The 26,430-nt window shown below is 44.0% G+C and overlaps 2 protein-coding genes across 3 annotated transcripts in view; one reads left to right on the forward strand and one right to left on the reverse strand.

Moving 5' to 3' along the window:
* LOC106607177 (neuroendocrine convertase 2) overlaps positions 1 to 12,052 on the forward strand; it is a 102,295-nt gene extending 90,243 nt beyond the window's left edge. Inside the window, exons 11-12 of the mRNA XM_014203849.3 lie at positions 2,582 to 2,809; positions 10,848 to 12,052. Of these exons, the coding sequence (XP_014059324.1) occupies positions 2,582 to 2,809; positions 10,848 to 11,334 (715 nt within the window). The 3' untranslated portion in view covers positions 11,335 to 12,052. The remainder of the gene's footprint in view (positions 1 to 2,581; positions 2,810 to 10,847) is intronic.
* A 941-nt stretch (positions 12,053 to 12,993) lies between these two features.
* Positions 12,994 to 25,954, reverse strand: LOC106607169 (filensin). 2 transcript variants are annotated; one of them, XM_014203834.3, is made up of 8 exons: positions 25,368 to 25,954; positions 24,714 to 24,774; positions 23,846 to 23,941; positions 22,148 to 22,240; positions 21,503 to 21,610; positions 19,749 to 19,969; positions 14,786 to 14,877; positions 12,994 to 14,497 (listed from the first exon to the last, which is right to left on the reverse strand). In XM_014203834.3, the coding sequence occupies exons 1-8, from the start codon at positions 25,736 to 25,738 to the stop codon at positions 13,566 to 13,568; spliced, it is 1,974 nt and encodes a 657-aa protein (XP_014059309.1). In that variant the 5' UTR covers positions 25,739 to 25,954; the 3' UTR covers positions 12,994 to 13,565. The 2 variants fall into 2 exon arrangements, with proteins under 2 accessions (XP_014059309.1, XP_014059300.1); XM_014203825.3 differs by having other exon boundaries at positions 21,503 to 21,616.
* Between the last annotated feature and the right edge of the window lie 476 nt (positions 25,955 to 26,430).

Here is a 26,430-nt window from a genome sequence, read left to right on the forward strand (position 1 = left end):
GTCAGAATGGGAACAAATTAAAAGTGTGCATGGAAGGTGAAATGACCAGTGACAATCTGAGCTACTGGGTGAAGACTAGGATTCCCTTTACTAGTGCCATAACCATAACCATAACCTAAAACAATTTCGGTTCCCTATGATGCATAACTGCTTTCCCTTGCATTATAGTGCAACATAAAAAAACCACGTCATATTCTCCTTTCTATCTTTCTATCTAGGCTGTGAGGGTGTGATTGTCCCTCAGCCCGTCTGCAGCCTCAGCAGCATGTTGTCCAGTCTCTCCAGCCCTGTCTGTCCTTGGCAGCGTAGGGACAGCTTTTATTGGGGCGGCAGGTAGCCTAGTGGTTAGAGTGTTGGGACAGTAACTGAAAGATTGCTAGATCGAATCCCTGAGCTGATAAGGTAAAAATCTGTCATTCTGCCCCTGAACAAGGCAGTTAATCCATTGTTCCTAGGCTGTCATTGTAAATAAGAATTTGTTCTTAACTGACTTGCCTTGTTAAATAAAAAAATATTGAATGCCTGGTGCACAGGTGACATATCTACAGTGTAGTCCTCCTCACGATGGGCTGACAGTCTACCAGTGTCAGAGAGGAGAGATAAATAATTGCATACAGTATGTGTACATGTAGGATTAATAGTACATTACAATAATACATCATTGACAGTTGTAAACTAGACCATGATGATTTAGTTGCCATGCTGACTACCAGCCCGAGCTTTCAAAAGTCATAGCTATTAGCTAGCTACCTAGTTATCATCATAAGGCTTAGGCGCCATTCATTCTTGCAATCAACAGCCAGCAGGCTTATTATTTTTAGGAATCATATCACAGATAACGACACAATTAGATATCAAGCTAAGCATTTATTTATATATCTAACTGATGACACCAGGCAGGCTAAAACTCCATCCCACACAAAACATGGTGAAATTTCAGGCAGTCTTTTCAAACAGCTCTTACACTAAAATGACAATATCATCATTTTCACAATTTCACAGTAGTATTCCAATCTCATACTGTGGTAATATACAGTTGAAGTCGGAGGTTTACATACACCTTAGCCAAATACATTTAAACTCAGTTTTTCACAATTCCTGACATTTAATCCCAGTAAAGATTCCCTGTCTTAAGTCAGTTAGGATCACCACTCTATTTTAAGAATGTGAAATGTCAGAATAATAGTAGAGAGAATGATTTATTTCAGCTTTTATTTCTTTCATCACATTCCCAGTGGGTCAGAAGTTTACATATACTGAATTAGTATTTGGTAGCATTGCCTTTAAATTGTTAAACTTGGGTCAAACGTTTATGGAAGCCTTCCACAAGCTTCCCACAATAAGTTGGGTGAATTTTGGCACATTCCTCCTGCCAGAGCTAGTGTAACTGAGTCAGGTTTGTAGGCCTCCTTGCTCGCACATGCTTTTTCAGTTCTTCCCACAAATGTTCAATAGGATTGAGGTCAGGGCTTTGTGATGGCCACTCCAATTACTTGTCTTACTTGTCCTTAAGCCATTTTGCCACAACTTTGGAATTATGCTTGGGGTCATTGTCCATTTGGAAGACCCATTTGCGACCAAGCTTTAACTTCCTGACTGATGTCTTGAGATGTTGCTTCAATATATCCACATAATTTTCCTCCCTCATGAAGCCATCTATTTTGTGAAGTGCACCAGTCCCTCCTGCAGCAAAGCACTCCACAGCATGATGCTGCCACCCTCGTGCTTCACGGTTGGGATGGTGTGGTTCAGCTTGCAAGCATCCCCCTTTTGACTCCAATAATGGCCAAACAGTTCTATTTTTGTTTTATCAAACCAGAGGACATTTCTCCAAAAAGTATGATCTTTGTCCCCATGTGCAGTTGCAAACTGTAGTCTGGCTTTTTTTATGGCGGTTTTGGAGCAGTGGCTTCTTCCTTGCTGAACGGCCTTTCAGGTTATGTCGATATAGAACCCATTTTACTGTGGATATAGATACTTTTGTACCTGTTCACTCCAGCATCTTCATATGGTCCTTTGCTGTTGTTCTGCGATTAATTTGCACTTTTTGCACCAAAGTTCATTCATCTCTAGGAGACAGAACCTAACCGACTAGCCAAAACTATAGTTTGTTATCAAGAAATTTGTGGAGTGGTTGAAAAATGAGTTATAATGGCTCCAACCTAAGTTTATGTAAACTCCCGACTTCATTTGTTTATGAAACACAGAAAAATCTAGTTTTTGATTGCGCTCAGCCTTTAAATGCCTGTTCTGTCACCTGTGTACACCTGATACACACATCCCCTGAGTGCGCTCCCGAGTGGTGCAGTGGTCTAAGGCACTGCATTTCAGTCCTAGTGGTATTACTACAGACCCTGGTTCGATTCCAGGCTGTATCACAACCGGCTGTGATTGGGAGTTCCATAGGACGGCGCACAATTGGCCCAGTATCGTCTGGGTTAGGGTTTGGCCGGGCTAGGCCATCATTGTAAATAAGAATTTATTCTTAACTGACTTGCCTAGTTAAATAAAGGTTAAATTAAATAAATAAAAATCTAACTCTGTCTTGTCTCTCCCCCTCACCCCTTCACCCCCTCGGCAGTCCTAACCTGACGTGGAGGGACATGCAACACTTGTCCGTGCTGACCTCCAAGAGAAACCAGCTACATGACGAAGTGCACCAGTGGCGGAGGAACGGCGTGGGCCTGGAGTTCAACCACCTGTTTGGTTACGGTGTGCTGGACGCTGGCGGCATGGTCAAGATGGCCAAGGAGTGGAAGACTGTCCCCGAGCGTTTTCACTGTATGGCTGGATCATTGCAGGATGTCCAGTAAGTGACCGGGCACTGTACAGACAATGCATTACCGACCTGGCTGAAAATATAATTAGTACTAAGATGTAGGTTTGTTTGTATTTAGCTACAGTTGAAGTCAGAAGATTAAATACACCTTAGCCAAATACATTTAAACTCAGTTTTTCACAATTCCTGACATTTAATCCTAGTAAATATTTTCTGTCTTAAATCAGTTAGGATTACAACTTTATTTTAAGAATGTGAAATATCAGAATAATAGTAGAGAGAATGATTTATTTCAGCTTTTATTTCTTTCTCCACATTCCCAGTGGGTCAAAAGTTTACATATACTCAATTAGTATTTGGTGGCATTGCTTTTAAATTGTTAAACTTGGGTTAAATGTTTCGAGGAGCCTTCCACAAGCTTTCCACAATAAGTTGGGTGAATTTTGGCCCATTCCTCCTGACAGAACTGGTGTAACTGAGTCAGGTTTGTAGGCCTCCTTGCTCTCACACGCTTTTTCAGTTTTGCCCACAAGTTTTCTATAGGATTGAGGTCAGGGCTTTGTGATGGCCACTCCAATACCTTGACTTACTTGTCCTTAAGCCATTTTGCCACAACTGTGGAAGTATGCTTGGGGGTCATTGTTCATTTAGAAGACCCATTTGCGACCAAGCTTTAACTTCCTGACTGATGTCTTGAGATGTTGCTTCAATATATCCACATCATTTCCCTCCCTCATGGTGCCATCTATTTTGTGAAGAGCACCAGGCCCTCCTGCAGCAAAGCACCCCCACAACATGATGCTGCCACCCCCGTGCTTCATGGGTGGAATGGTGTTCTTCGGCTTGCAAGCTTCCCCCTTTTTCCTTCAAACATAACGATGGTCATTATGGCCAAACAGTTCTATTTTTGTTTCATTAGACCAGAGGACATTTCTCCAAAAAGTATGATCTTTGTCCCCATGTGCAGTTGCAAATTGTAGTAGTCTGGCTTTTTTTATGGTGGTTTTGGAGCAGTGGCTACTTCATTGCTGAGCAGCCTTTCAGGTTATGTCGATATAGGATTTGTTTACTGTGGATATAGATACTTTTGTACCTGTTTCCTCCAGCATCTTCACAAGGTCCTTTGCTGAGCCCCCCTCCCACCTTGACCATACTTGACGCCCCAGCTTACAAAAGCTTCACACTGGTCAAAATACTCTTCCCAAACCCAAACACAGACCTCACATTAAACAGATACTAATGGTCCACTCTATTAAAAGCCTTCTCTTGATCTAAAGAGACCAGTCCAAAGTTCACATTAGAGCCTCTCGACAAGTCCAATATGTCCCTGATTAAGAACAAGTTGTCCGTGATTGAGTGTCCAAATGGGACTTCAGTCTGTTAGAGAGGACCTTAGCAAAAATCTTGTAGTCCGCACAGAGTAATGCCACAGGCCTCCAGTTCTTAAGTTCACACAAGTCCCCTTTTTTGGGCAGGAGAGTCAGAGCCGCCCGACGGCAGCTCATCGGCAACACTCCTACCCCTACGCATTCACGCAACACGCAAAAGAAGTCCTGTCCAATTATTCCCCAGACATAAACGGGTAATCTGGGTAATGGCCTCTGCCAGTTCATGGGACAACAGAGGAATGTCCATTTCATCCCTCTGTGCCAGAGAGAGCTAAGGGAGTCCTTTGAACAAGGGAGTCCTTTGAACAAGACCTGAGCACACATAGGATCACACACTTCTGCCCTATAGAACTCATTATAAAACTTCACAGTCCTCTCCCGCAACTCCCCCACCAAAGAGGTAACCTGCCCATCAGACAGCCGTAGACAATGCATACCCTTGGCTTCACCACTCTGTCTTTCCAAACCAAAGAAGAAGGAGCTGGGAGCATCCATCTCCTTGAGCATGGAGAACCTAGCTCTTTTTTTAACCTTTATTTAACTAGGCAAGTCAGTTAACCTCTCTTGGGTAGGGGGCAGTATTTTCACGTCCGGATAAAAAACGTACCCGATTTAACCTGTTGGGGCTAGGGGGCAGTATTTGCACGGCCGGATAAAAAACGTACCCGATTTAATCTGGTTACTACTCCTGCCCAGTAACTAGAATATGCATATAATTATTGGCTTTGGATAGAAAATACCCTAAAGTTTCTAAAACTGTTTGAATGGTGTCTGTGAGTATAACAGAACTCATATGGCAGGCCAAAACCTGAGAAGATTCTATTCAGGAAGTGCCCTTTCTGACCATTTCTTGGCCTTCTATAGCCTCTTTATCAAAAACAGAGGATCTCTGCTGTAACGTGACATTTTCTAAAGCTCCCATAGGCTCTCAGAAGGCGCCAGAATGGGGAATGATGACTCTGCTGTCCCTGGCTGAAAAACAGTAGGGGTTTTGGATAGTGGTCGATCTGAGAACAATGACACGGGAGCATGTGAAGACACCATTTTCTTCTTTCAGTCTTTGAACGAAAACAATGTCTCCAGGTCGGAATATTAGCGCTATTTCACGAGAAAAATCGCATCAAAATTGATTTTAAACAGCGTTTGACATGCTTCGAAGTACGGTAATGGAATATTTAAAAAAAAAATGTCACGACATGCGTCCGCGCGTCACCATTCGGATAGGGACCTGAACGCACGGACAAAACAGAGGATATTTGAACATAACTATGGATTATTTTGAACCAAAACAACATTTGTGGTTGAAGTAGAAGTCCTGGGAGTGCATTCTGATGAAGAACAGCAAAGGTAATCCAATTTTTCTTATAGTAATTCTGAGTTTAGTGAACGCCAAACTTGGTGGGTGTCAAATTAGCTAGCCCGTAATGGCGAGCTATCTACTCAGAATATTGCAAAATGTGCTTTTGCCGAAAAGCTATTTTAAAATCTGACACCGCGATTGCATAAAGGAGTTCTATATCTATAATTCTTAAAATAACTGTTATGTTTTTTGTGAACGTTTATCGTGAGTAATTTAGTAAATTCACCGGAAGTTTTCGGTATGTTTGCTAGTTCTGAACATCACATGCTAATGTAAAAAGCTGGTTTTTGATATAAATATGAAGTTGATTGAACAAAACATGCATGTATTGTATAACATAATGTCCTAGGAGTGTCATCTGATGAAGATCATCAAAGGTTAGTGCTGCATTTAGCTGTGGTTTTGGTTTTTGTGACATTATATGCTAGCTTGAAAAATCGGTGTGTGATTATTTCTGGCTGGGTACTCTCCTGACATAATCTAATGTTTTGCTTTCGTTGTAACGCCTTTTTGAAATCGGACAATGAGGTTAGAGTAACGAGAGTCTTGTCTTTAAAATGGTGTAAAATAGTCATATGTTTGAGAAATTGAAGTTATAGCATTTTTAAGGTTTTTGAATATCGCGCCACTCGATTCCACTGGCTGTTGACTAGGTGGGGCGATTTCGTCCCACATACCCGAGAGAGGTTAAGAAAAAAATCTTATTTTAAATGACAGCCTAGGAACAGTGCGTTAAATGCCTTGTTCAGCGGCAGAATGACAGATTTGTACCTTGTCAGCTCGGGTATTCAACCTGGCAACCTTCGGTTACTAGTCCAATGCTCTAACCACTAGGCTACGCTGCCGCCCTCTTACAAGTGCTCCCTTTGCTTTAACCTGGAAAAAACTACCCAGGTCCCTATGAAATTCAGCTAAATTAGCCTGAAGACCTACATGGCCTTGCCCCACCATCTCTTCCTCCATCTCACTAATACAACGCTCTAGTTCCCCCAATACTCTCATAGCCTCTGAGGATGAGAGAGCTGTGTACTGTTGACAGGAAAGCCGAATTTGGACTTTCCCCACATCCCACCACTGACTCAGAGACTCATACTCCTCTCTTCACTGCCCCCTCCTTTCCCAAAAGGTCTGGAAACCTAAGCAAAAAGTGGCATATTGTAAGAGCTTTACATTGAATTTCCAATAGGATACCTGTCGGGGCCCTGGTCAAATAGACAGCCGAGCCATGGCTATGTGGTGATCCGAAAACCCCACCGGGAGAATGGTAGCGCCCAACAGCCTATTGCTCCAATTCCTAGACATGTATAACCGATCAAGTCGGGCTGCACTCACCCTAGCCCCAAAAACCTTCACCCATGTATACTGTTTTGTGTTGGGATGTTTAGTTCTCCAAACATCCACTAGGTCGAACTGATTAATGATGTCCCTTAAAACTCCCACCGACACTGAATGAGGCTCTTCTCCATTTCTGTCTTTCGTAAAATCCATTGTACATTTCCAGTCCCCTCCGACCACCAACGTCTCCTCAGGCGCTACCTGTGAGAGTTCCTGTCTAAGACTCCCAAATAGAACCCCTCTCTCTCTCCCTGTATTAGGCGCATACACATGTATAAAGACAAAACCCATGTTGTTAATTTCTGCTTTTACAACAAGCAGCCTACCCCTACACACCTCCTTTGAGGAGCAAATTTTTATAGACAGACCCGGTGTAAAAAGGACTGCCACCCCTGCACTAAAATTTGTCCCATGGCTCAACACACTTGCCCCTTTCCACCAGAGCACCCAATCAACTTCAGAAAGAAAGAACATTTAAATTTAAACAGTGTCTGAAGGTAAACCTTTATGCACTGTTGTGACCCACTTCCTCAACCTAAACCATTTCCTGGGTGAGAGGACACCATGCCCCTCATTTTTCATAGCATGTTTTACTGATCTTACAAACTTTCTCGGATCAGAAAAAAAAGCCTCAAGATTAACTTTTTCCCCTTGGTCTCATTCAGGAACCTTGTCAGTTCTCTCAGCATGTACTTTGACCCCTCTGCTTGACTGGCTGTCAGCTCTGGGCCCATTGAAGAGGAGTCTGAAAAAAATAACTCCTCATCCTCTTCCTCAGACTCACTTTCCTCCTCATCTCCATCTCCCATCCTGACCACCTGCCCTTCCTCTCTGGTCAGTGCCTCCCCCACAGCAACAGGCAAAGTTTCCATGGTGCCTTTGACCACACCCTTTTTCCTTTTCCGCTTGACACCCTCCTCCTCCCCCCTAGTCTCTTACACTTCCCCACTATACTCTCCTCATCCACTAGCATAACCTGACTAGACCCAGCCTCATCTACACCACCCTCCATAGTATGACTAGGCCCAGCATCATCTACACCACCATCCATAACCTGACTAGACCCAGCCTCAGCTACCCCACCATCTCTAGCCTGACTAGACCCAGCCTCTGCTACCCCACCATCCATAGCATGACTAGAGCCAGCCTCCGCTACCCCACCATCCATAGCATGACTAGACCCAGCCTCAGCTACCCCACCATCTCTAGCCTGACTAGACCCAGCCTCCGCTACCCCACCATCCATAGCATGACTAGACCCAGCCTCCGCTACCCCACCATCTCTAGCCTGACTAGGCCCAGCCTCATCTACACCACCATCTCTTGCATGACTAGGACCAGCCTCATCTACACCGCCATCCCTGGCATGACTAGGCCCAGCCCCTGCTGTCTGCATCTCATTACCCCCTGCACGTTGACCTCAATTTCCCCCACTGGCGCTTGTGCCCTCACCTTGTCTACGGCCTTTATGTGGGCACGCAAAGCTCTTATGCCCAAAATCCCCACACTCAAAACACCATAGACTATCTGTGCTGGCAAACCCTGCATAGAGCCCCTCCTCATGCCTCACTTTAAAATGCACATTTAGCTGTTGCTCATTGTTATTCAGAAACATAAACACCTGCCTCCGGAACGAAACAATGTGCTTAACGGCATCTGCCTGAAAACCTGCCGACAGTACACGAAACCCAGTAGCAAACTTACCAAAACGACTCAGCTCTTTCCTGATTTGATCATCCGTAATAAACGGAGGCAAATTTGCAACTGCCATTCTTGTTGAAGGGGTAGAGAGAGGTGAAATTGCACCAACACACCCCTTACAAATATTCCACTAGCAATTAGCCTACCAACCAAATTTGCTCTTTTCATGAACGCAAGCACAGCTTTGTTCATTCTAGAAGCAGAATGTATAAATTGAAGAAAGTTAGTTAGGACAGAGCCCTCCACACGAGAGAGAGAGAGAGAGAGAGAGAGAGAGAGAGAGAGAGAGAGAGAGAGAGAGAGAGAGAGAGAGAGAGAGAGAGAGAGAGAGAGAGAGAGAGAGAGAGAGAGAGAGAGAGAGAGAGAGAGAGAGAGAGAGAGAGAGAGAGAGAGAGAGAGAGAGAGAGAGAGAGAGAAAAAAAAAAAGAAAGAAAACACAGAAGGTTCGGGACAAGGTAGCACGTCCAGTGAACAGGTCAGGGTTCCATAGCCGCAGACATAACAGACTGACCCTAGTCCCCCGGCCATAGACTATTGCAGCATAGATACTGGAGGCTGAGACAGGGGGGGTCGGGGGACACTGTGACCCCGTTTGACGTTACCCGTGGACCAAGCAGAGAGAGAGAGAGAGCTTGCCAAAGTGACCCCGTTTGACGTTACCCGTGGACCAGGCAGAGAGAGAGAGAGAGCTTGCCAAAGCACAGCCCCCACACCACTAGAGGGATATCAACAGACCACCAACTTACTACCCTGAGTGAGACAAGGCTGAGTGTAGCCCACAAAGACTTCCTCCACCGCACCTGCTTGTCGAACATCTCATTCCAAAATGGGCATTAATATGGAGTTGGTCCCCCCTTTGCTGCTATAACAGCCTCCACTCTTCTGGGAAGGCTTTCGGCTAGATGTTGAAACATTGCTGCGGGGACTTGCTTCCATTCAGCCACAAGAGCATTAGTGAGGTCGGGCACTGATGAGGGGCAATTGGGCCTGGCTCGCAGTCATCTTTCTAATTCATCCCAAAGGTGTTCGATGGGGTTGAGGTCTGGGCTCTGTGCAGGCCAGGCAAGTTCTTCCACACAGTTCTCGCCAAACCATTTTTGTATGGACCTCGCTTTGTGCACAGGGAAATTGTCATACTGAAACGGGAAAGTACCTTCCCCAAACTGTTGCCACAAAGTTGGAAGCGCAGAATTGTCTAGAATGTCATTGCATGCTGTAGCGTTACGATTTCCCTTCTCCACCAAACTTTAAAGTTGGCACTATGCTTTGGGGCAGGTAGAAATCTCCTGGCATCCGCCAAACCCAGATTTGTCCAACGGACTGCCAGATGGTAAAGCGTGATTCATCACTCCAGAGAAAATAAAATAAAAATGTGGGAAATTATGCCACCACACATCAAGAAACTGTTTCAAAGCAGAGGCATGCATGAAATTAACACCTTGATCATCATATTCATCAGGGCACACTGTCGGAAAAGGTTTTTACAATGGAAAAAAATATTTATTTTGCAGGAAAAAGTTAATTCAATTGCATATTTTATGATGAAGAAATGCTTTATTTTGATTTATCAAGTGAATGTCAAACTCCAATAATGAATGCCAGCTAAGATAGGGATAGCAGGAAGGTAACATATTCTAGTCTAAGCCTAACCAAAAAGCCCACGCTTCGGTTTCCTAGAGTAATTTCATGGCAAACCAAGCGTGGTTTCTATCATTGTTGTGTTTCCGTGGGGGAGTAGGATTTTAGGCAGCACTAGTGCTCTGTCAGGGTCTGCTGGGTCCATGTTAAGTAGGTCAGGTAATAGTAGGAGCTGTGAGTGTGGAGGTCTAGACAGACTGGGCTATGGTAAATAGTCTGCACCCGCAGGCTGAATCTCAGATTTAATTAGATACAGGGACACCTGTGGTCTCAAGGAGCTGACCAGAATACTGATTATGTTATTATTTCTCTCTCTCTGTCCTTCTGTTTCTTCCTCTCTCGCCTCTCTTTCTTCCTTAATACATTTTTGTATTCCCGTATCCTTTTTTGTTAACTCGATCTTCCTCTCTATATCTTTCTGTCATGTTTTCCTTTCTCCATCTCCCCGTATTTCTGTCATTCTCTGACCCTTCCTTTCCCACCTTTCACCTTCTGTCTCCCTTTCAAGTCTTCTCCATCACTCTGTCCATCTCTCTCCCCCTGTTGTCCCTTTTCATTATCCTCCCTTTATCACCTTTTTTCCTTTGTCTCACTTGACTCTTCTTTTGCCTTCACCTTCCTAATCCCCCCCCATCTCTCCCTTCAGTAAGATCCAATCGGGTGACAAGCTGATCCTGACCATCTCCACTGACTCTTGCCAGGGGAAGGACAACTTTGTCCGCTACCTGGAGCACGTTCAGGCTGTGGTCACAGTCAATGGTAGTCGCCGTGGCGACCTCAACATCAACATGACCTCCCCCATGGGCACCAAGTCCATCCTGCTGAGCTGCCGGCCCCGGGACGACGACGCCAAGGTGGGCTTTGACAAGTGGCCCTTTATGACCACACACACCTGGGGAGAGGACCCCCGCGGGACCTGGGTCCTGGAGGTGGGCTTCCAGGGAGACGAGCCACAGAAAGGGGCCCTGAAAGAGTGGACCCTCATGCTCCATGGAACACAAAGTGCCCCTTACATAGACCAGATAGTGCGCGACTACCAGTCCAAACTAGCCATGTCAAAAAAGGAAGAGTTGGAGGAAGAGCTGGACGAGGCAGTGGAAAGGAGTCTGAAGAGCCTGCTGAGTAAAAACTAGCTGACGTAGCTAACTAAACACCGTCTGGTCAGGTCTGCATGCCGGGCCGGTCTCGCTCTCTACTTCTCTCCTATCTTTCTCTCACTTCCCCTCTCTCTTTCTTTCTTGCACTTTCCACTTCTCTCACTTTCTCTGCCCCTTCTCGCTTAATCTTGCCCTCTCTCACACTTTCTCTCCTGACTCCCTTTCTCTCCTCGCTCATTGTCTTTCTTTCCTCCCCTCCCACCCTTTTCTCTGCTTTTTGTTTTTCTGTGTTTATATTAGCCATCTACTTCCAATGAATGTTTCTTGTAATCTGATGATGATGATGATGATGATGATAAAAGTGTAACCTTCAAATAATCTGTTCTATAGAGAAAACAAAAAGATCCTATCTGGCTTTCGGTCTATGTTTTTTTACACTTGACAACAATGTATATAAACATAATGCATCCACTATATGGTGTTCTTGCTTTCCCCCACTCCTCCACCTCTGGTGAACCAACTGTTGTACAGTTTGTGACTGTAAATTATTTTCAGTGTCATTCTACTTAAAGTTTAATATCTTGCAAACAGAGCAGTGATACTTCTTTCCGTTTATATTCTTGTGACAAGTAACTGTTTCCTTATAAACAAGACAAGGATCGTGTGATTTATTTTGCAGACTGTGGTCCTCAAAGCGTATTGCAGAATAACCTTTGTCGTATACTATAATAAATCTATTCAGCTGTTTGTTAAAGCACTTCAGTGATTTGCACCACTCTGCAATGCACAGGCAGGTAGCAGAAATGTCTTGTTTGTCATTTGAATGAGGAAGAGAAATACAACTGGAAGATAGGTCAGACCCTGGGAATGTGGCTCTGTATTCCAATTTCACTTTCTAAGGTAAGTAAGTTGGCCTTACAATGCTCAATGCCAGACAATTGAAGCCTATGCTGTAATGGGAAGCACTTATCTGTTCACTCAAGTGCACAAAGCACAGGGACATTTACATCACACACTGGGTGTGAGACCTGGACGGAGAAAATAGTACAAAACAGCTTCTTCTCCCACTCGCTGTATCTCTTACTTTTGTTATTCTGTCACACACACACACACACACACACACACACACACACACACACACACACACACACACACACACACACACACACACACACACACACACACACACACACACACGTTTTCTGGCTCTCTCTTTCTCTCTCTCTTGTCTGTCCCTCTAAGGGAAAGTGGATTATGCAGAGTTCAGAGGTCGCTGTCTGCTCCTACAGTTCATCTCAATGAAAAATGGATGACTCTCCTTCAGTAACTGCACCTATCACTCCGTGCTGAGAGACACCCAATGTTTACTAAACACTGCACTAGCTCAGTCTAGTTTCCCCACTCTGATGCAATGTATGGAAGTCAAACAGGATGATCAGTTAAAAACTAGGCATCCATCACCTCGACCATCATTATAAAGTAAGTCAATAGTGCTGAATACAAAAAGTAAAAATCTAAAACATCCGCTGTTATTATTCAAAGAATATAATATGAATCATTTAATATCTTTTAGGCACATTTCAATGGATTGAAATGAGATGATATGAAGGATTAGGGGCATTCAGTTGTAATGCAACAAAGCTATGAGTGTGTCATAAGAGCGGTGCTAACGTCAAAACACAAAGACAGTAGAGCTTTGCGCTTTTGAAGCTTTGATTCTTTTTTATTATTAAAGCAATTTTAAACACAGAAAGTCTGTGTTGAGGGCAGTCGATGGCATCCAATTGAACAAATGAGCTCTTGGGTTTGGGGGCAGGTTTGGTTTGGAAGGGTGGCAAACATCCATGAGGGCAGTAGCATGTCATCAATTTATAAAAATGTTGAGTTTTTTTCACACATCAAAGCCATGTTTACTCTACTTTGGGGGTTGAGATGACAAGGGGGCTTGTAGTTTTGATGTTCGTACTTCATGTTTTCAGACAGTAAAGGCGTAAGGTTACGGCGTAGGAAGAAAACAACAATAGCAGCATTATGGAACCAGCTAACACTTGCTGAACGCAAAGCCAGAAAGTGTGAGCGAATAGAGGAGCTGTATCAGGAAAGGACTGTCTCTTTAAGGTTGGTTTCATATAGGGTGGGAACAGTGTCTTTAGAATGTGTCTTTAGCAGAGTCACATAATGGCTCAGTGTTTGTTCTTACTGGCATAAGGTGAGGTGAAACTTGTGTCTGTCCAGATATTTTGTCCAAGGTCGACCTTATCGCAGACTCAGTTCTTCTTTTTGCTGGTCTTCTCGATCATGGTCTCCACCACCATGGCTGTCTCCTCATAGCCCTTGGTCTTGCGGTCGTTGGAGAACTTTTCCACTGACTCCACCATCTCCACCTTCTCGTAGCTCATGGAGTCAGGGGGCATGCTGCTAGCACCACGGGGGGAGGGCATGGGAGGAGGGCCCCTGCGGTGACTGTCGTCTTTACCCCCCTTGGGTCCGGAGGGATTGCTGGGGCCTTTGGGGTCAGGGCCTGGAGCTGGGGCAGGGTTGGGCTGTGGGGGGGGAGTAGGGTCCTTAGGCCTAGGCTCGGGGTCTCCGCCCCTAGATTTCCCCTTCCCACCACCTTTTCCGCCCTTATCGTCTCCTTTTCCCCCCTCTCCGTCAGAGAGTGGGGTGGGGGTACGGGGACCCGGGGGTGGCATGGGCTGAGGATGAGGGGGGTTGGGGGAGGGGGTGTAAGGCCCGAAGGGGTCATAAGGGGAGACCATGCCGTTGCGGATGGTGACGAAGACGTGTCCGGCGGAGGGGCTGGAGGTGTAGAAGTGGGGGTGGGGGTAGCTGCCATCGCCTGTCACCAGCACATAGCGCCCCTTGGTGTAAAAGTCAGCAATTGGCTCTGGCTTCTTGTACTTCCTCATTCGGTCTCTGACGATGTTACAAAGCGTGTCGAAGGCTTTGCTGATCTGAGCCCCGTCTGGCACATCTTGGGGCGTGTACAGGGACCTCTGCTCCTCCCTCTTCACCTCGCCTTCCTCCCCTGCCACCCTTCGCTTCTCGTCCTCCATGTGTTCAGCTCCACCGACTCTCTCCTCCTGGCCGCTGTCCATCACATCTTTGGGGCTGATCTCCTTCTTCTTCAGGACCTTCTTGGCCAGGTTCTTCTGGCGAGGCTTGACACTGGTGATGTCCTGGATGGCTTGGGTGATGTCTGGAGACAACAAAACAACATAATACACTCACATTCTAAATACATTATCCAAGGAGGATAGTACCCCCACGGGACCATGATCATACTTATCTGCCATGAATAGACCTCAGGAGGATCCATTGTGCTTTCTGTTCTATGGTCTTTGTATCTGAGTGGGTAGGATACACATCACTGTGTATCCAGTGTGGTTATAGCCTATGATGACGATGGGGTGTTATGTGTCGGCTCTGTATGTATGGAGACTACCCATGTGAAGCAGCTGTGGAATGAGACATGGCATGTCCTCACCTCTGCCCCTGCTCGACACAGTGGGTTTGTGGGTGTAGCGGTAATTGGTGGTGAATAAGGTAATGGGAGTCCCAATTATCGCTGAATTCAACCTGTGGAAGAGAATGATGAAGAAATGTTAGTTACCACCACAACAACAGCATGTGATAGTGTATTTTTATGTGTTAGAAATAAACATTATACCAATGTTTAATTTAACCAGGCAAGTCAGTTAATAAGAACAAATTCTTATTTTCAATGACAGCCAAGGAACAGTGGGTTAACTGCCTTTTTCAGCGGCAGAATAACCGTTTTTTCCTTGTTAGCTCAGGGATTCGATCTAGCAACCTTCCGGTTACTAGTCCAAAGCTGTAACCACTAGGCTACCTGCCCCCCCATAATAATAATAATAACATTAATAGTAATGTGTATTCTAAGAGAAATGTATTTGTCTTTTTACAAATTTCACTGAACAAAAAACAAGAATGTGACACTCAACAATTTCAAAGATTTTACTGAGTTACAGATCATATAAGGAAATTGGTCAATCTAAATAAATTCATTAGGCCCTAATCTATAGATTTCACGACTGGGAATACAGATACACTACTGTACATGACCAAAGTATGTGGACACCTGCTGGTCAAACATCTCATTTCAAAATCATGGGCATTAATATGGAGTTGCTCCCCCTATAACAAACCTCCACTCTTCTGTGAAGGCTTTCCACTAGAAGTTGGAACATTGCTGTGGGGAGTTGCTTCCATTCAGCCACAAGAGCATTAGTGAGGTCAGGCACTGATGTTGGGCAAACAGACCTGGGTCGCAGTCAGCGTTCCAATTTGGGCTCGCAAGCGGCGCAGCGGTCTATGGCACTGCATCTCAGTGCCCAGCGGCGTCCGGGTTAGGGTTTGGCCAGGTAGGCCATCATTGTAAATAAGAATTTGTTCTTAACTGACTTGCCTAGTTAAATAAAGGTCAAATAAAAAATGTAATAAAAAAAATTCATCCCAAAGGTGTTCGATGGGGTGGAAGTCAGGGCTCTGTGCAGACCAGTCAAGTTCTTCCAAACCAATCTTGACAAACCATTTCCGTATGGACATCGCTTTGTGCACGGGGCATTGTCATACTGAAACTGGAAAGAGCCTTCCCAAACTGTTGCTTCAAAGTTGGAAGCACAGAATCATTTAGAATGTCATTGTATGCTGTAGCGTTAAGATTTCCCTTCAACAGAAGTAAGGGCACTGCCCCAAACCATGACAAACAGCCCCAGACCATTATTCCTCCTCCACCAAACTTTACAGTTTGCACTGTGCATTGGGGCAGGTAGCGTTCTCCTGGCATCCGCCAAACCCAGATTCGTCAGTCGGACTGCCAGATGGTGAAGCATGATTCATCACTTCAGAGGATACGTTTCCACTGCTTCAGAGTCCAATGGCAGCGAGCTTTACACCACTCCAGCCGACGCTTGGCATTGCGCATAGGGATCTTATGCTTGTGTGCGGCTGCGCGGCCATGCAAACCCAATTCATGAGGCTCCTGACGAACAGTTATTTTGCTGACGTTGCTTCCAGAGTCAGATTCAAACTCAGTAATGAATGTTGCAACCGAGGACAGACAACTTTTACGCGCTACCCACTTCAGCACTTGGTGGTCCCGTTATGTGAACTTGTGTGGCCTACCACTTCGCGGTTGAGCCGCTGTTGCACCTAGACGTTTCCACTTCACATTAACAGCATTTACAGTTAGTTGACTGGGGCAGCTCTAGCAGGGCAGAAATTTGACAAACTGACTTGTTGGAAAGGTGGCATACTATGACGGGCCCAAGTTGAACGTCTATGCTCTTCAGTAAGGCCATTCTACTGCCAATGTTTGTCTATGGAGATGGCTGTGTCCTCGATTTTATACACCTGTCAGCAATGGGTGTGGCTGAAATAGCCAAATCCACATACTTTTGTATATGTAGTGTATGCATCTGTTGGTCACAAGTACCTTAACCTCTATGGGCTAGGTGGTACGCTTACGTCCCACCTACTCAACAGCCAGTGTAATCCCGTGGCGCGTTATTCAAATTCCTCAAAAATGCAAAAACTTCAATTTTGCAAACATATGACTATTTTACACCATTTTAAAGATAAGACTCTCGTTAATCTAACCACATTGTCCGATTTCAAAAAGGCTTTACAACGAAAGCAAAACATTAGATTATGTCAGCAGAGTACCCAGCCAGAAATAATCAGACACCTATTTTTCAAGCTAGCATATAATGTCACATAAACCCAAACCACAGCTAAATGTAGCACTAACCTTTGATGATCTTCATCAGATGACAACCCTAGGACATTATGTTATACAATACATGCATGTTTTGTTCAATCAAGTTCATATTTATATCAAAAACCAGCTTTTTACATTAGCATGTGACTAGCATGTGACTAGCATTCCCACCGAACACTGCCGGTGAATTTACTAAATTACTCACGATAAACGTTCACAAAAAGCATAAATTATTTTAAGAATTATAGATACAGAACTCCTCTATGCACTCGATATGTCCGATTTTAAAATAGCTTTTCGGTGAAAGCACATTTTGCAATATTCTCAGTAGATAGCTCGGCATCACAGGGCTAGCTATTTAGACACCCAGCAAGTTTAGCACTCATCAAAGTCAGATTTACTATAAGAAAAATGTTATTACCTTTGCAGTCGTCGTCAGAATGCACTCCCAGGACTTCTACTGCAATAACAAATGTTGGTTTGGTTCAAAATAATCCAGCGGCGTTTTGTTCGTGCGTTCAAGACACTATCCGAAAGGGTAAATAAGGGTGACGAGCATGGCACAATTCGTGACAAAAGAATTCTAAATATTCCATTACCGTACTTCGAAGCATGTCAACCGCTGTTTAAAATCAATTTTTATGATAATATTCCGACCGGGAATCTGCGTTTAGGTAAACAGACGAAAGAAAATAAAGCATTCGGTCGACTCGAGCACGCGCCTAAGCCCATAGTACTATTATCGGCCACTTGCCAAAAGCGATAATGTGTTTCAGCCAGAGCCTGCCTCGATATCGTTCAGCTTTTTCCCGGGCTCTGAGAGCCTATGGGAGCCGTAGGAAGTGTCACGTTATTGCAAAGATCCTCAGTCTTCAATAAAAAGAGCCAAGATGAAACACAATTTGTCAGACAGGCCACTTCCTGCATGGAATCTTCTCAGGTTTTGGCCTGCCATATGAGTTCTGTTATACTCACAGACACCATTCAAACAGTTTTAGAAACTTTAGGGTGTTTTCTATCTAAAGCCAATAATTATATGCATATTCTAGTTACTGGGCAGGAGTAGTAACCAGATTAAATCGGGTACGTTTTTTATCCGGCTGTGTAAATACTGCCCCCTATCCCCAACAGGTTAAAAAAAGATAGTGGTGTTGATCATGCAACGCAACACATCTCCTTTGCATAGAGTTGATCATGCTGTTAATTATGGCCTGTTGAATGTTGTCGAACTCATCTTCAAATCGCTGTGCAAAGATGCCAGATATTGGTGGGAACTGGAACATGCTGTCGTATACATCGATCCAGAGCATCGCAAACATACTCAATGTGTGACATGTCTGGTGAGTATGCAGGCCATGGAATAAGTGTGACATTTTCAGCTTCCAGGAATTGTGTACAGAACCTTGCAACATGGGGCCATGCATTACCATGCTGAAACATGAGGTGATGACGGCGGATGAATGGCACGACATTGGGCCTCAGGATCTCATCATGGTATCTCTGTGCATTCAAATTGCCATTGATAAAATGCAATTGTGTTCGCTTATGAGTGCCAAAACCATAACCCCACCGCCAACATTAACAACGTTGACATCAGCAAACCGCTCGCCCACACGACGCTATACATGCTGTCTGTCATCTGCCTGGTACAGTTGAAACCGAGATTCGTCCATGAAGAGCACACTTCTCCAGAGTGCCAATGGCCATCGAAGGTGAGCATTTGCCCACTGAAGTCGGTTACGACGCCAAACTGCAGTCAGGTCAAGACCCTGGTGAGGACTACAACACAGATGTGCTTCCCTGAGAAGGTTTCTGACAGTTTGTGCAGAAATTCTTTGGTTGTGTAAACCCACAGTTTCAACTGTCTTGGTGGCTGGTCTCAAGGTGAAGAAGCCGGATGTGAAGGTCCTGGGCTGGCGTGGTTACATGTGGTCTGCGGTTGTGAGGCCTGTTGGAAGTACTGCAAAATTCTCTAAAACGAAGTTGGAGGCAACTACTGGTAGAGAAATGAACATTACATTCTTTGGCAACCACTTTGGTGGACATTCCTGTAGTAAGCATGCCAAATGCACGCTCCCTCAAAACTTGACACATCTGTGGCATTGTGTTGTGTGACAAAACTGCACATTTTAGAATGGCCTTTTATTGTCCCCAGCACAAGATCCACCTGTGTAATTATCATGCTGTTTAATCAGCTTCCTGATATGCCACACCTGTCAGGTGGATGGATTAGTTTGGCAAAGGAGAAATTATAATTGACAGGGATGTAAACACATTTGTGTGCAGAATTTGAGATAAATACGCTTTTTGTGCATATGGAACATTTCTAGGATCTTTTATTTCATCTCATGAAACATTGGACCAACACACTACGTGTTGCGTTTATATTTTTGTGCAGTATACTTTTTGATTTTTGCATTGAGAGACTGAAAAGAAAAAGTGTTAATACAGTAAACAAAAGAAAGATTAGGCACTATTAAAGGGAATTAAATAGTACATCAAAAATAAATAACACTGAAGAGATATTCAACCATTATCGAACAAATCTGAGGTGGAAAAACACACAAATATAATATCCCAAACTGCCGCCATGTGACTGATACAGTATATTCTACTACTGGTTTTCCATGAGCCAATACATTGAAGTGCTGCCTATATCCAGTAGCAGCAGGACACTGGTCAATGTGTGTTGTGGTTAGAAAATTACCTGTTGTCCTCGTTCTCGATGATCCTCTTGTACCTCTCCAGCTCATTCTCCAGTGAGGTCTGGTACATGGCCAGGTTGCGGCACTCATTTGTGTATTTCTCCAGGGATCTCTCGGCTTCCTCGATGTCCTTCCTCAGAGACTCAATCTGCTCGTTGTACAGCTGGATCTCATCGTCATAGCTCTCCTGGGTGCTCTTGATGGAACTCTCCAACACTGACGTCTGACACAGACAGACAGATGGATGGACGGAGAGATACTTTAAACTGCTTCTTTAAAAAAAACTGAATGCATTTCATATTTCCATTAAGAGTTAAGCTAATGACAACCAAACTTAAAGGGATAGTTCACCCAAATTACAAAATTACATATTGGTTTCCTTACCCTGTAAAGCATCTATGTTCAAGGTATGACAGCACTCCATGCATTGGTTTAGTTTCCCTGGCACTGTTTCCAAATGCTAATGTTTTAGCATTTGTGGCACAAATCCCATTCAAGTAATGGGACCTATTAGCATTTTTTACGCATCATGTCCAGTTCATCCGACAGTCTCTACAATTGATTGTGAAGCTCACCAAAGTCACTTAAAGATCATTCGTTTTCTGAACATCAGCATTTGGAAACATTGCCAGCCACTGCCAGGGAAACTAAACCAAAGCATGGATTGATCTCATACCTTGTATATCGGAAACCAATGTGTCATTTTGTAGGTTGGGTGGACAATCCCTTACATTTCTTGCCTAACTCAGAAGATTTATTCGTGTGGTCTTTTGTAGCTCAGTTGGAATAGCATGGACTTGTACTGCCAAGGTAGTGTGTTCGATTCCTGGGACCACCCATACGTAAAAGTGTCTGCTAAATGGCATGTATTGATGCAATCTTTGTCATTCTTGCATCTGCATGTGAATGAACTTCAGTTGAGGGATTACTGTGGTCACTGAACTACCTCATGTGCCAGCTGTCTGGCTATACAAAGACTGAATAAATCAGAACTTTATCCAAGAGAAACTCATGATTACTGTACTCTCTGAGGATGTTGTGGTGACAGCTGTAGTACTGCAAAGGTGTTCAACCCATATATTGAATCTTTCATGGCAACCTGTCTCGAATTGAAAATGGAATGGAGTCTTCGGTAAACATTCAGTAAAATATTCAGATTTCTTGCAACAATTATATTGAAACATTTTAAAATAAAATGTATTTCAGTTATAGAACACCATTTGAAAACCTTTTTTCTAGGGAACACAGAGAGCTATGAGGTACAAGCTACTGAAAATGAACAAAGTGAAAAGCATAATTTGAGAATAAAGCTGAGGTAGGAAAAATCTGTAGGGACAAAATAAAACTCATTTGAAGGGATGTTCATCTTAAATATTATTCAACAGATTCACAACTTTCGAAAAAATAAACATGGACTTTGATGAATGATGTCTTATTTTTACAAATATTATTTTCTAAGAAATACACTTGTATTTTCCTACTTCTCTGTAGCTTTTATCACCTTTACTCACTAATCCGAAGGTTATGACTGGGACCTACTGGCACTTCTTTGCAACTACAACCAATTTACAGTATGTACTGTACTCCATGGGTGCATCTCAACTTTCTACATCAAGCAAAGTGGCTACCTCATCTCCCTTCCTCACTAATATGCATAGGGGGTAGGGCTTAGGGGTTGATTTGGAGTGGGACAATTTCAAACAATTGAGCTTGAGATGCTTCCTAAATTGTCATGGTGACGGAGACGGGGACCTACCTCGTACTGCAGATGCTGCTTCTGTGCTTGGAGCTGGCAGAGGGCACTCTTGTACTCCTCCAGCTGACTCTGCAGGGCTGGAACTCTCCTCTGGGCCAGCTGCTTCTCCTGCTCCTTCACACAGAGGGAGGACAGACCAGTTATAATACACACTGATCACACAGAGGCAAGACAGACCAGTTATTACACATAGAGACCACACAGAGGGACTACAGGCCAGTTATAACACATAGAGATCACACAGAGACAAGACAAGCGAGTTATATTACAACTAGATAGGCATTCAAAACATACAGTGCTTTACTTGCAACTTCAAAGACAGACAAGCAAACAGCTTACAGACTAACTGACTGCATCAGCATACTTTCTGCAGAGAGACAACATGACACACAGAGCTGGGATTACCTGTCACAACACACAGAAGCTTATTATAAAAGGCAGTCACACTTCACAGAAAGGTCAGTACACCTCAACACATTGGAACACATCACAACACATTTTCCAGTCACGGACACACGGTTATCCACAAAGTTATGCACACATAGCTGATTTCAAGGCCCTATTGTTATCTGGTCTGACACCTCTTGTCTGATTCAGCTGGTTCCCGTGGAAACAGACAAATGCATGTGACGGGGGAGACCATACCTCAGAGGTGCCCACGGCCATATGTGGCACCAGGTGTATCGTCTGGTTGATCTGGTGCAGGATATTCACGTAGGTCTGGATCTCTGACAGGTTCTACGGGGGGAGGAGACATTTCCCAAGAAATGATTAGACCCTGGACTCCACATACACAGTGCACACAACACTGAGGAAAATAAAGGGAAATGTCATACAGGGTGGGTGTATTTAACAAGGTTGCAATATTAGAGTACAGTACACAATGTCTATTCTGTCACTGCTAAAATAATAGGGTGGGTGATTAGAGTTCAAATTAAGATCCTACATTTGTAAATTGTAATACGGGATGCTATGCACACTGTATCTGTTTCCTTTACAATAAATCTGATGTAAATGTATACATTTACAGTACAAAGGCAGAATGAGGTGATTTGTACAGGTGATTTGTACAATGCATTCAGAAAGTATTCAGACCCCTTGACTTTTTTCTACATTTTATTCCGTTACAGAATTATTCTAAAATGGATTAAATTGCATCCTGTTTCCATGAATCATCTTTGAGATGTTCCTGTAACTTGATTGGAGTCCATCTGTGGTCAATTCAATTGATTGGACATGATTTCGAAAGGCACACACCTGTCTATATAAGGTCCTATAGTTCACAGTGCATGTCATAGCCAAAACCAAGCCATGAGACTGAATGAATTGTCTGTAGAACTCCGAGACAGGATTGTGTCAAGGCACATATCTGGCGAAGTGTACCAAAACATGTCTGCAGCATTGAAGGTCCCCAAGAAAACAGTGGCCTCCATTATCATTCTTAAATGGAAGAAGTTTAGAACCACCAAGACTCTTCCTAGAGCAGGCCACCCGGCCAAACTGAGCAATCGGGGGAGAAGGGCCTTGGTCAGAGAGATGACCAAGAACTGATGGTCACTCTGACAGAGCTCCAGAGTTCTTCTGTGGAGATGGGAGAACCTTCCAGAAGGACAACCATCTCTGCATCACTCCACCAATCAGGCCTTTATGGAAGAGTGCCCAGACGGAAGCCACTCCTCCGTATAAAGCAAATTACAGCCTGCTTGGAGTTTGCCAAAAGGCACCTAAAGATTCTCAGACTATGAGAAACAATATTCTCTGGTCTGATGAAACCACAAATAAACTCTTTGGCCTGAATGCCAAGCGCCACATCTGGAGTGAAGGTTCCCCTTTCAACAGGACAACAATCCTAAGCAGACAGTCAAGACCACCCAGGAGTGGCTTTGGGACAAGTCTCTGAATGTTCTTGAGTGGCCCAGCCAGAGCCCAGACTTGAACCCGATCGAACATCACTGGAGAGACCTTAAAATAGCTGTGCAGCGACGCTCCCCATCCAACCTGACAGCGCTTGAGAGGATCTGCAGAGAAGAATGGGAGAAACTCCCCAAATACAGGTGTGCTAAGCTTGTAGCATCATACCCAAGAAGACTCAAGCCTGTAATCACTGCCAAAGGTGCTTCAACAAGGTACTGAGTAATTTTGCATTTTCTTATTTTTGATATATTTCCAAACATTTCAAAAAACCTGTTTTTGCTTTGTCATTATGGGGTATTGCGTGCAGATTGATTAGGGATTTTTTTTTTTTAATCCGTTTTAGAATAAGGCTGTAACATACATTTTTGGGGGAAAAAGTCAAGCGGTCTGAACATTTTCCAAATGCACTGTATGTTGTACACCTCTTACCTTTCTGTGTCTGTCTTTGGTGGAGTTGATGTCATCCTGAAGGAACTGGGACTGAATCTGAAACTCCAGGTTCCTGAGCAGGTTATGGTCAACCTCCTAGGAGAGGAGAAGAAAGGGGAAAAGGAGGAGTGGCGAGGAGAGAAGAGAAAAAAATAAGAGAAGGGAAGAGAAGAAGATGGAAGAAAAGGGGAGAAGAAAGAGAAGTCAATAGGTCTATATCGACTCCACTCCTCATAAAGCCTCAAACAATATGACAATGCTGGTATTGTTGAACTGAACACCACACAAAGCCTTTTTCTTCACTAGTACATTCGTCCATTAAGTCCAAAGCCTCTAAGATCAATAGAAGCAATTTTAATTCAGTTCCATCACCACACTGTATTGTCCTGATCTCATAACCTTTGTCTCTCAGACCACATAGTTCTACCAGGGTTGCAGTTACACAATTTAATTATGATTCTGACACTCTGGACAAAGCTTGTAGATTATTAACCAGACAGATTATATAATACATACTTATTTTGTGCCACATTGCAAAGCCCCTTTCATGCACAGGGGTATGCAGAAAACGTTACTCACAAGTTGAGTGCACAACCTGTTTTTTATGACTTTGCCGCTAATAATGCAACATGACAGTTTAGCATATTATGGGAGATTTCCCAGAACAGATTAAGTTTACTGTAGTCCTGGACTAAAAAGCAAACTCAATGGAGAATATCCATCAAAAATATTTTTGGGTCCAGCTTAATCTGTGTCTGGGAAACCACCCTTATTTGTGTATTTTAACTAAAGAAAGAATCAGTCAATTTTCTTTATAATAAAAACAAACAAAAAAAATGGGAAATTGTCATAGGACTCAAACACATACCTTGTTGAGTTGTTCCAATGTACCCCGCAGCTGTTCTTGATACTCACACTCATTTCTGTATCTATGGAGGACAAAACATAAATCACAAAACATAAATTCAGGAATTCCACAATTATGTGTGGCCTACTTTTTATTGATCTGTAATTTTAACAAGTTTGTGTGTTGAGCACATAAGAGGATGGATTTTCATCTACAGGGCTTTTCTGACTTTACAATGTCTGTATTGATTAACTATTTATTGTCCTTAATCAACCTGGCTCTCCTTGAGTGCACTTGAAATGGCTGTTGCTTCTCTTTTTTTTCAGAACACAACCACCTGTGCAGCATTCATCTAAATCCTGTTTTGGTGTTAGAATTAAGAAATCCATGACACTTACCATGACTGATTTCCAAGGCAATAGACACCTTTATTGAAGACAGACTTTTAGCAGTTGGACAAGTTTTCACAGAGATAAGATCAGGTTATCTGGAAGCCTTCACCAGCACAAAAACAGTTGGTCTAGATAAGGGCTCGTCACTGCACTGTGTATGCACAGAGGGTGGCCCATACACACTTTCCTTCTCTCTGACCCACACATCAGTTAAAAAAACACATAGCCCTACTGACGCACACACAAACACAGGCACTTACACTTTCAAAAGCGCATCACTTACTTGTTGGTGAATTCGTCCAGCATGCGGCATGCGTCCTTCAACTCGCGCTCAAGTTTGGCACGGTCGGCGGAGAGCTCGCAGATGCGCTGCCGGTTCAGGCCAATCTGTTCAGTAAAGGCCTCCTCAAGCCCACTGGCCTCTTCCATCCGCTGCAGCGTCTCTAGCTGCTTGCGGAACACGGAATTGCGCTGCTCCAGCACCCGTGCCCGATTAATATAGCGGGCGAAGCGGCTGTTGAGCTCCTGCAGGCTCTCCCAGCCCTGGATGGCTGAGGTGCCCGCCGATGCATCAGGGCCGTAGGGCTCCTCGAAGACATCAGAACGCTCATACTTCTCCTTGCGCACCTCGCGCCGATAACTGGTCTTGTACATGGTGGTGGTCGTCACTATCCCGCTGCCTCGGTTGGTGTTATCCCCGGAGTGCGTTCTTCCCTGCGGCACCTTTAGTATGTGAAAACTCGGGTGCTCACCCTCGCTGTCTCATTCTAGACTAAAGGCTGCCTGGCCCAGGGCTGCTGCGAAATAGACCCCCAAAAATCTCACGCTGGCCTGTTCCCACGCAAGCCTCACGCGTGGGACCTTCCAGAGTTTGTTAGCCTTTGTGGCTGACATTACAAAACGCTCTGCCAATGATGACCAAGCAAAAAAACAAAAACAAACAAAAGGCAGGCGAGGGAGAATACTGCTGTGTCAAATGTACCATTATAAGAAGACCCTTTGTTTCCAATCAACCGTTTTTCTAGATCTTTGTTTGAGGGAATGTTCGAACATGGCCTTGGTTTACCACATGACAAAGTGGAAATAGCATCCTGTGCAGTTTGTTACAGGCCGTATACAGTTACTAATGTGCCAAAAGTAGGCTAGTAAACTCTAGAGCATATTGTGTTCTCCTTATTATAGCCTACATAGGGAAGACCAGGGATGGTTGAAACAGGATATAGTTTCAGTGATGGCTGGCCCATTAGGTCACAATTGGTCAACAACAAAAACTTGTGTAAATATAGGTACCAGTCAACACTTTAGACACTCCTACTCATTCAAGGGTTTTTCTTTATTTTGACTAT

Source organism: Salmo salar, chromosome 01 (assembly GCF_965601325.2).
Source record: "Salmo salar chromosome 01, fSalSal1, whole genome shotgun sequence".
NCBI lineage: Eukaryota > Metazoa > Chordata > Actinopteri > Salmoniformes > Salmonidae > Salmo > Salmo salar.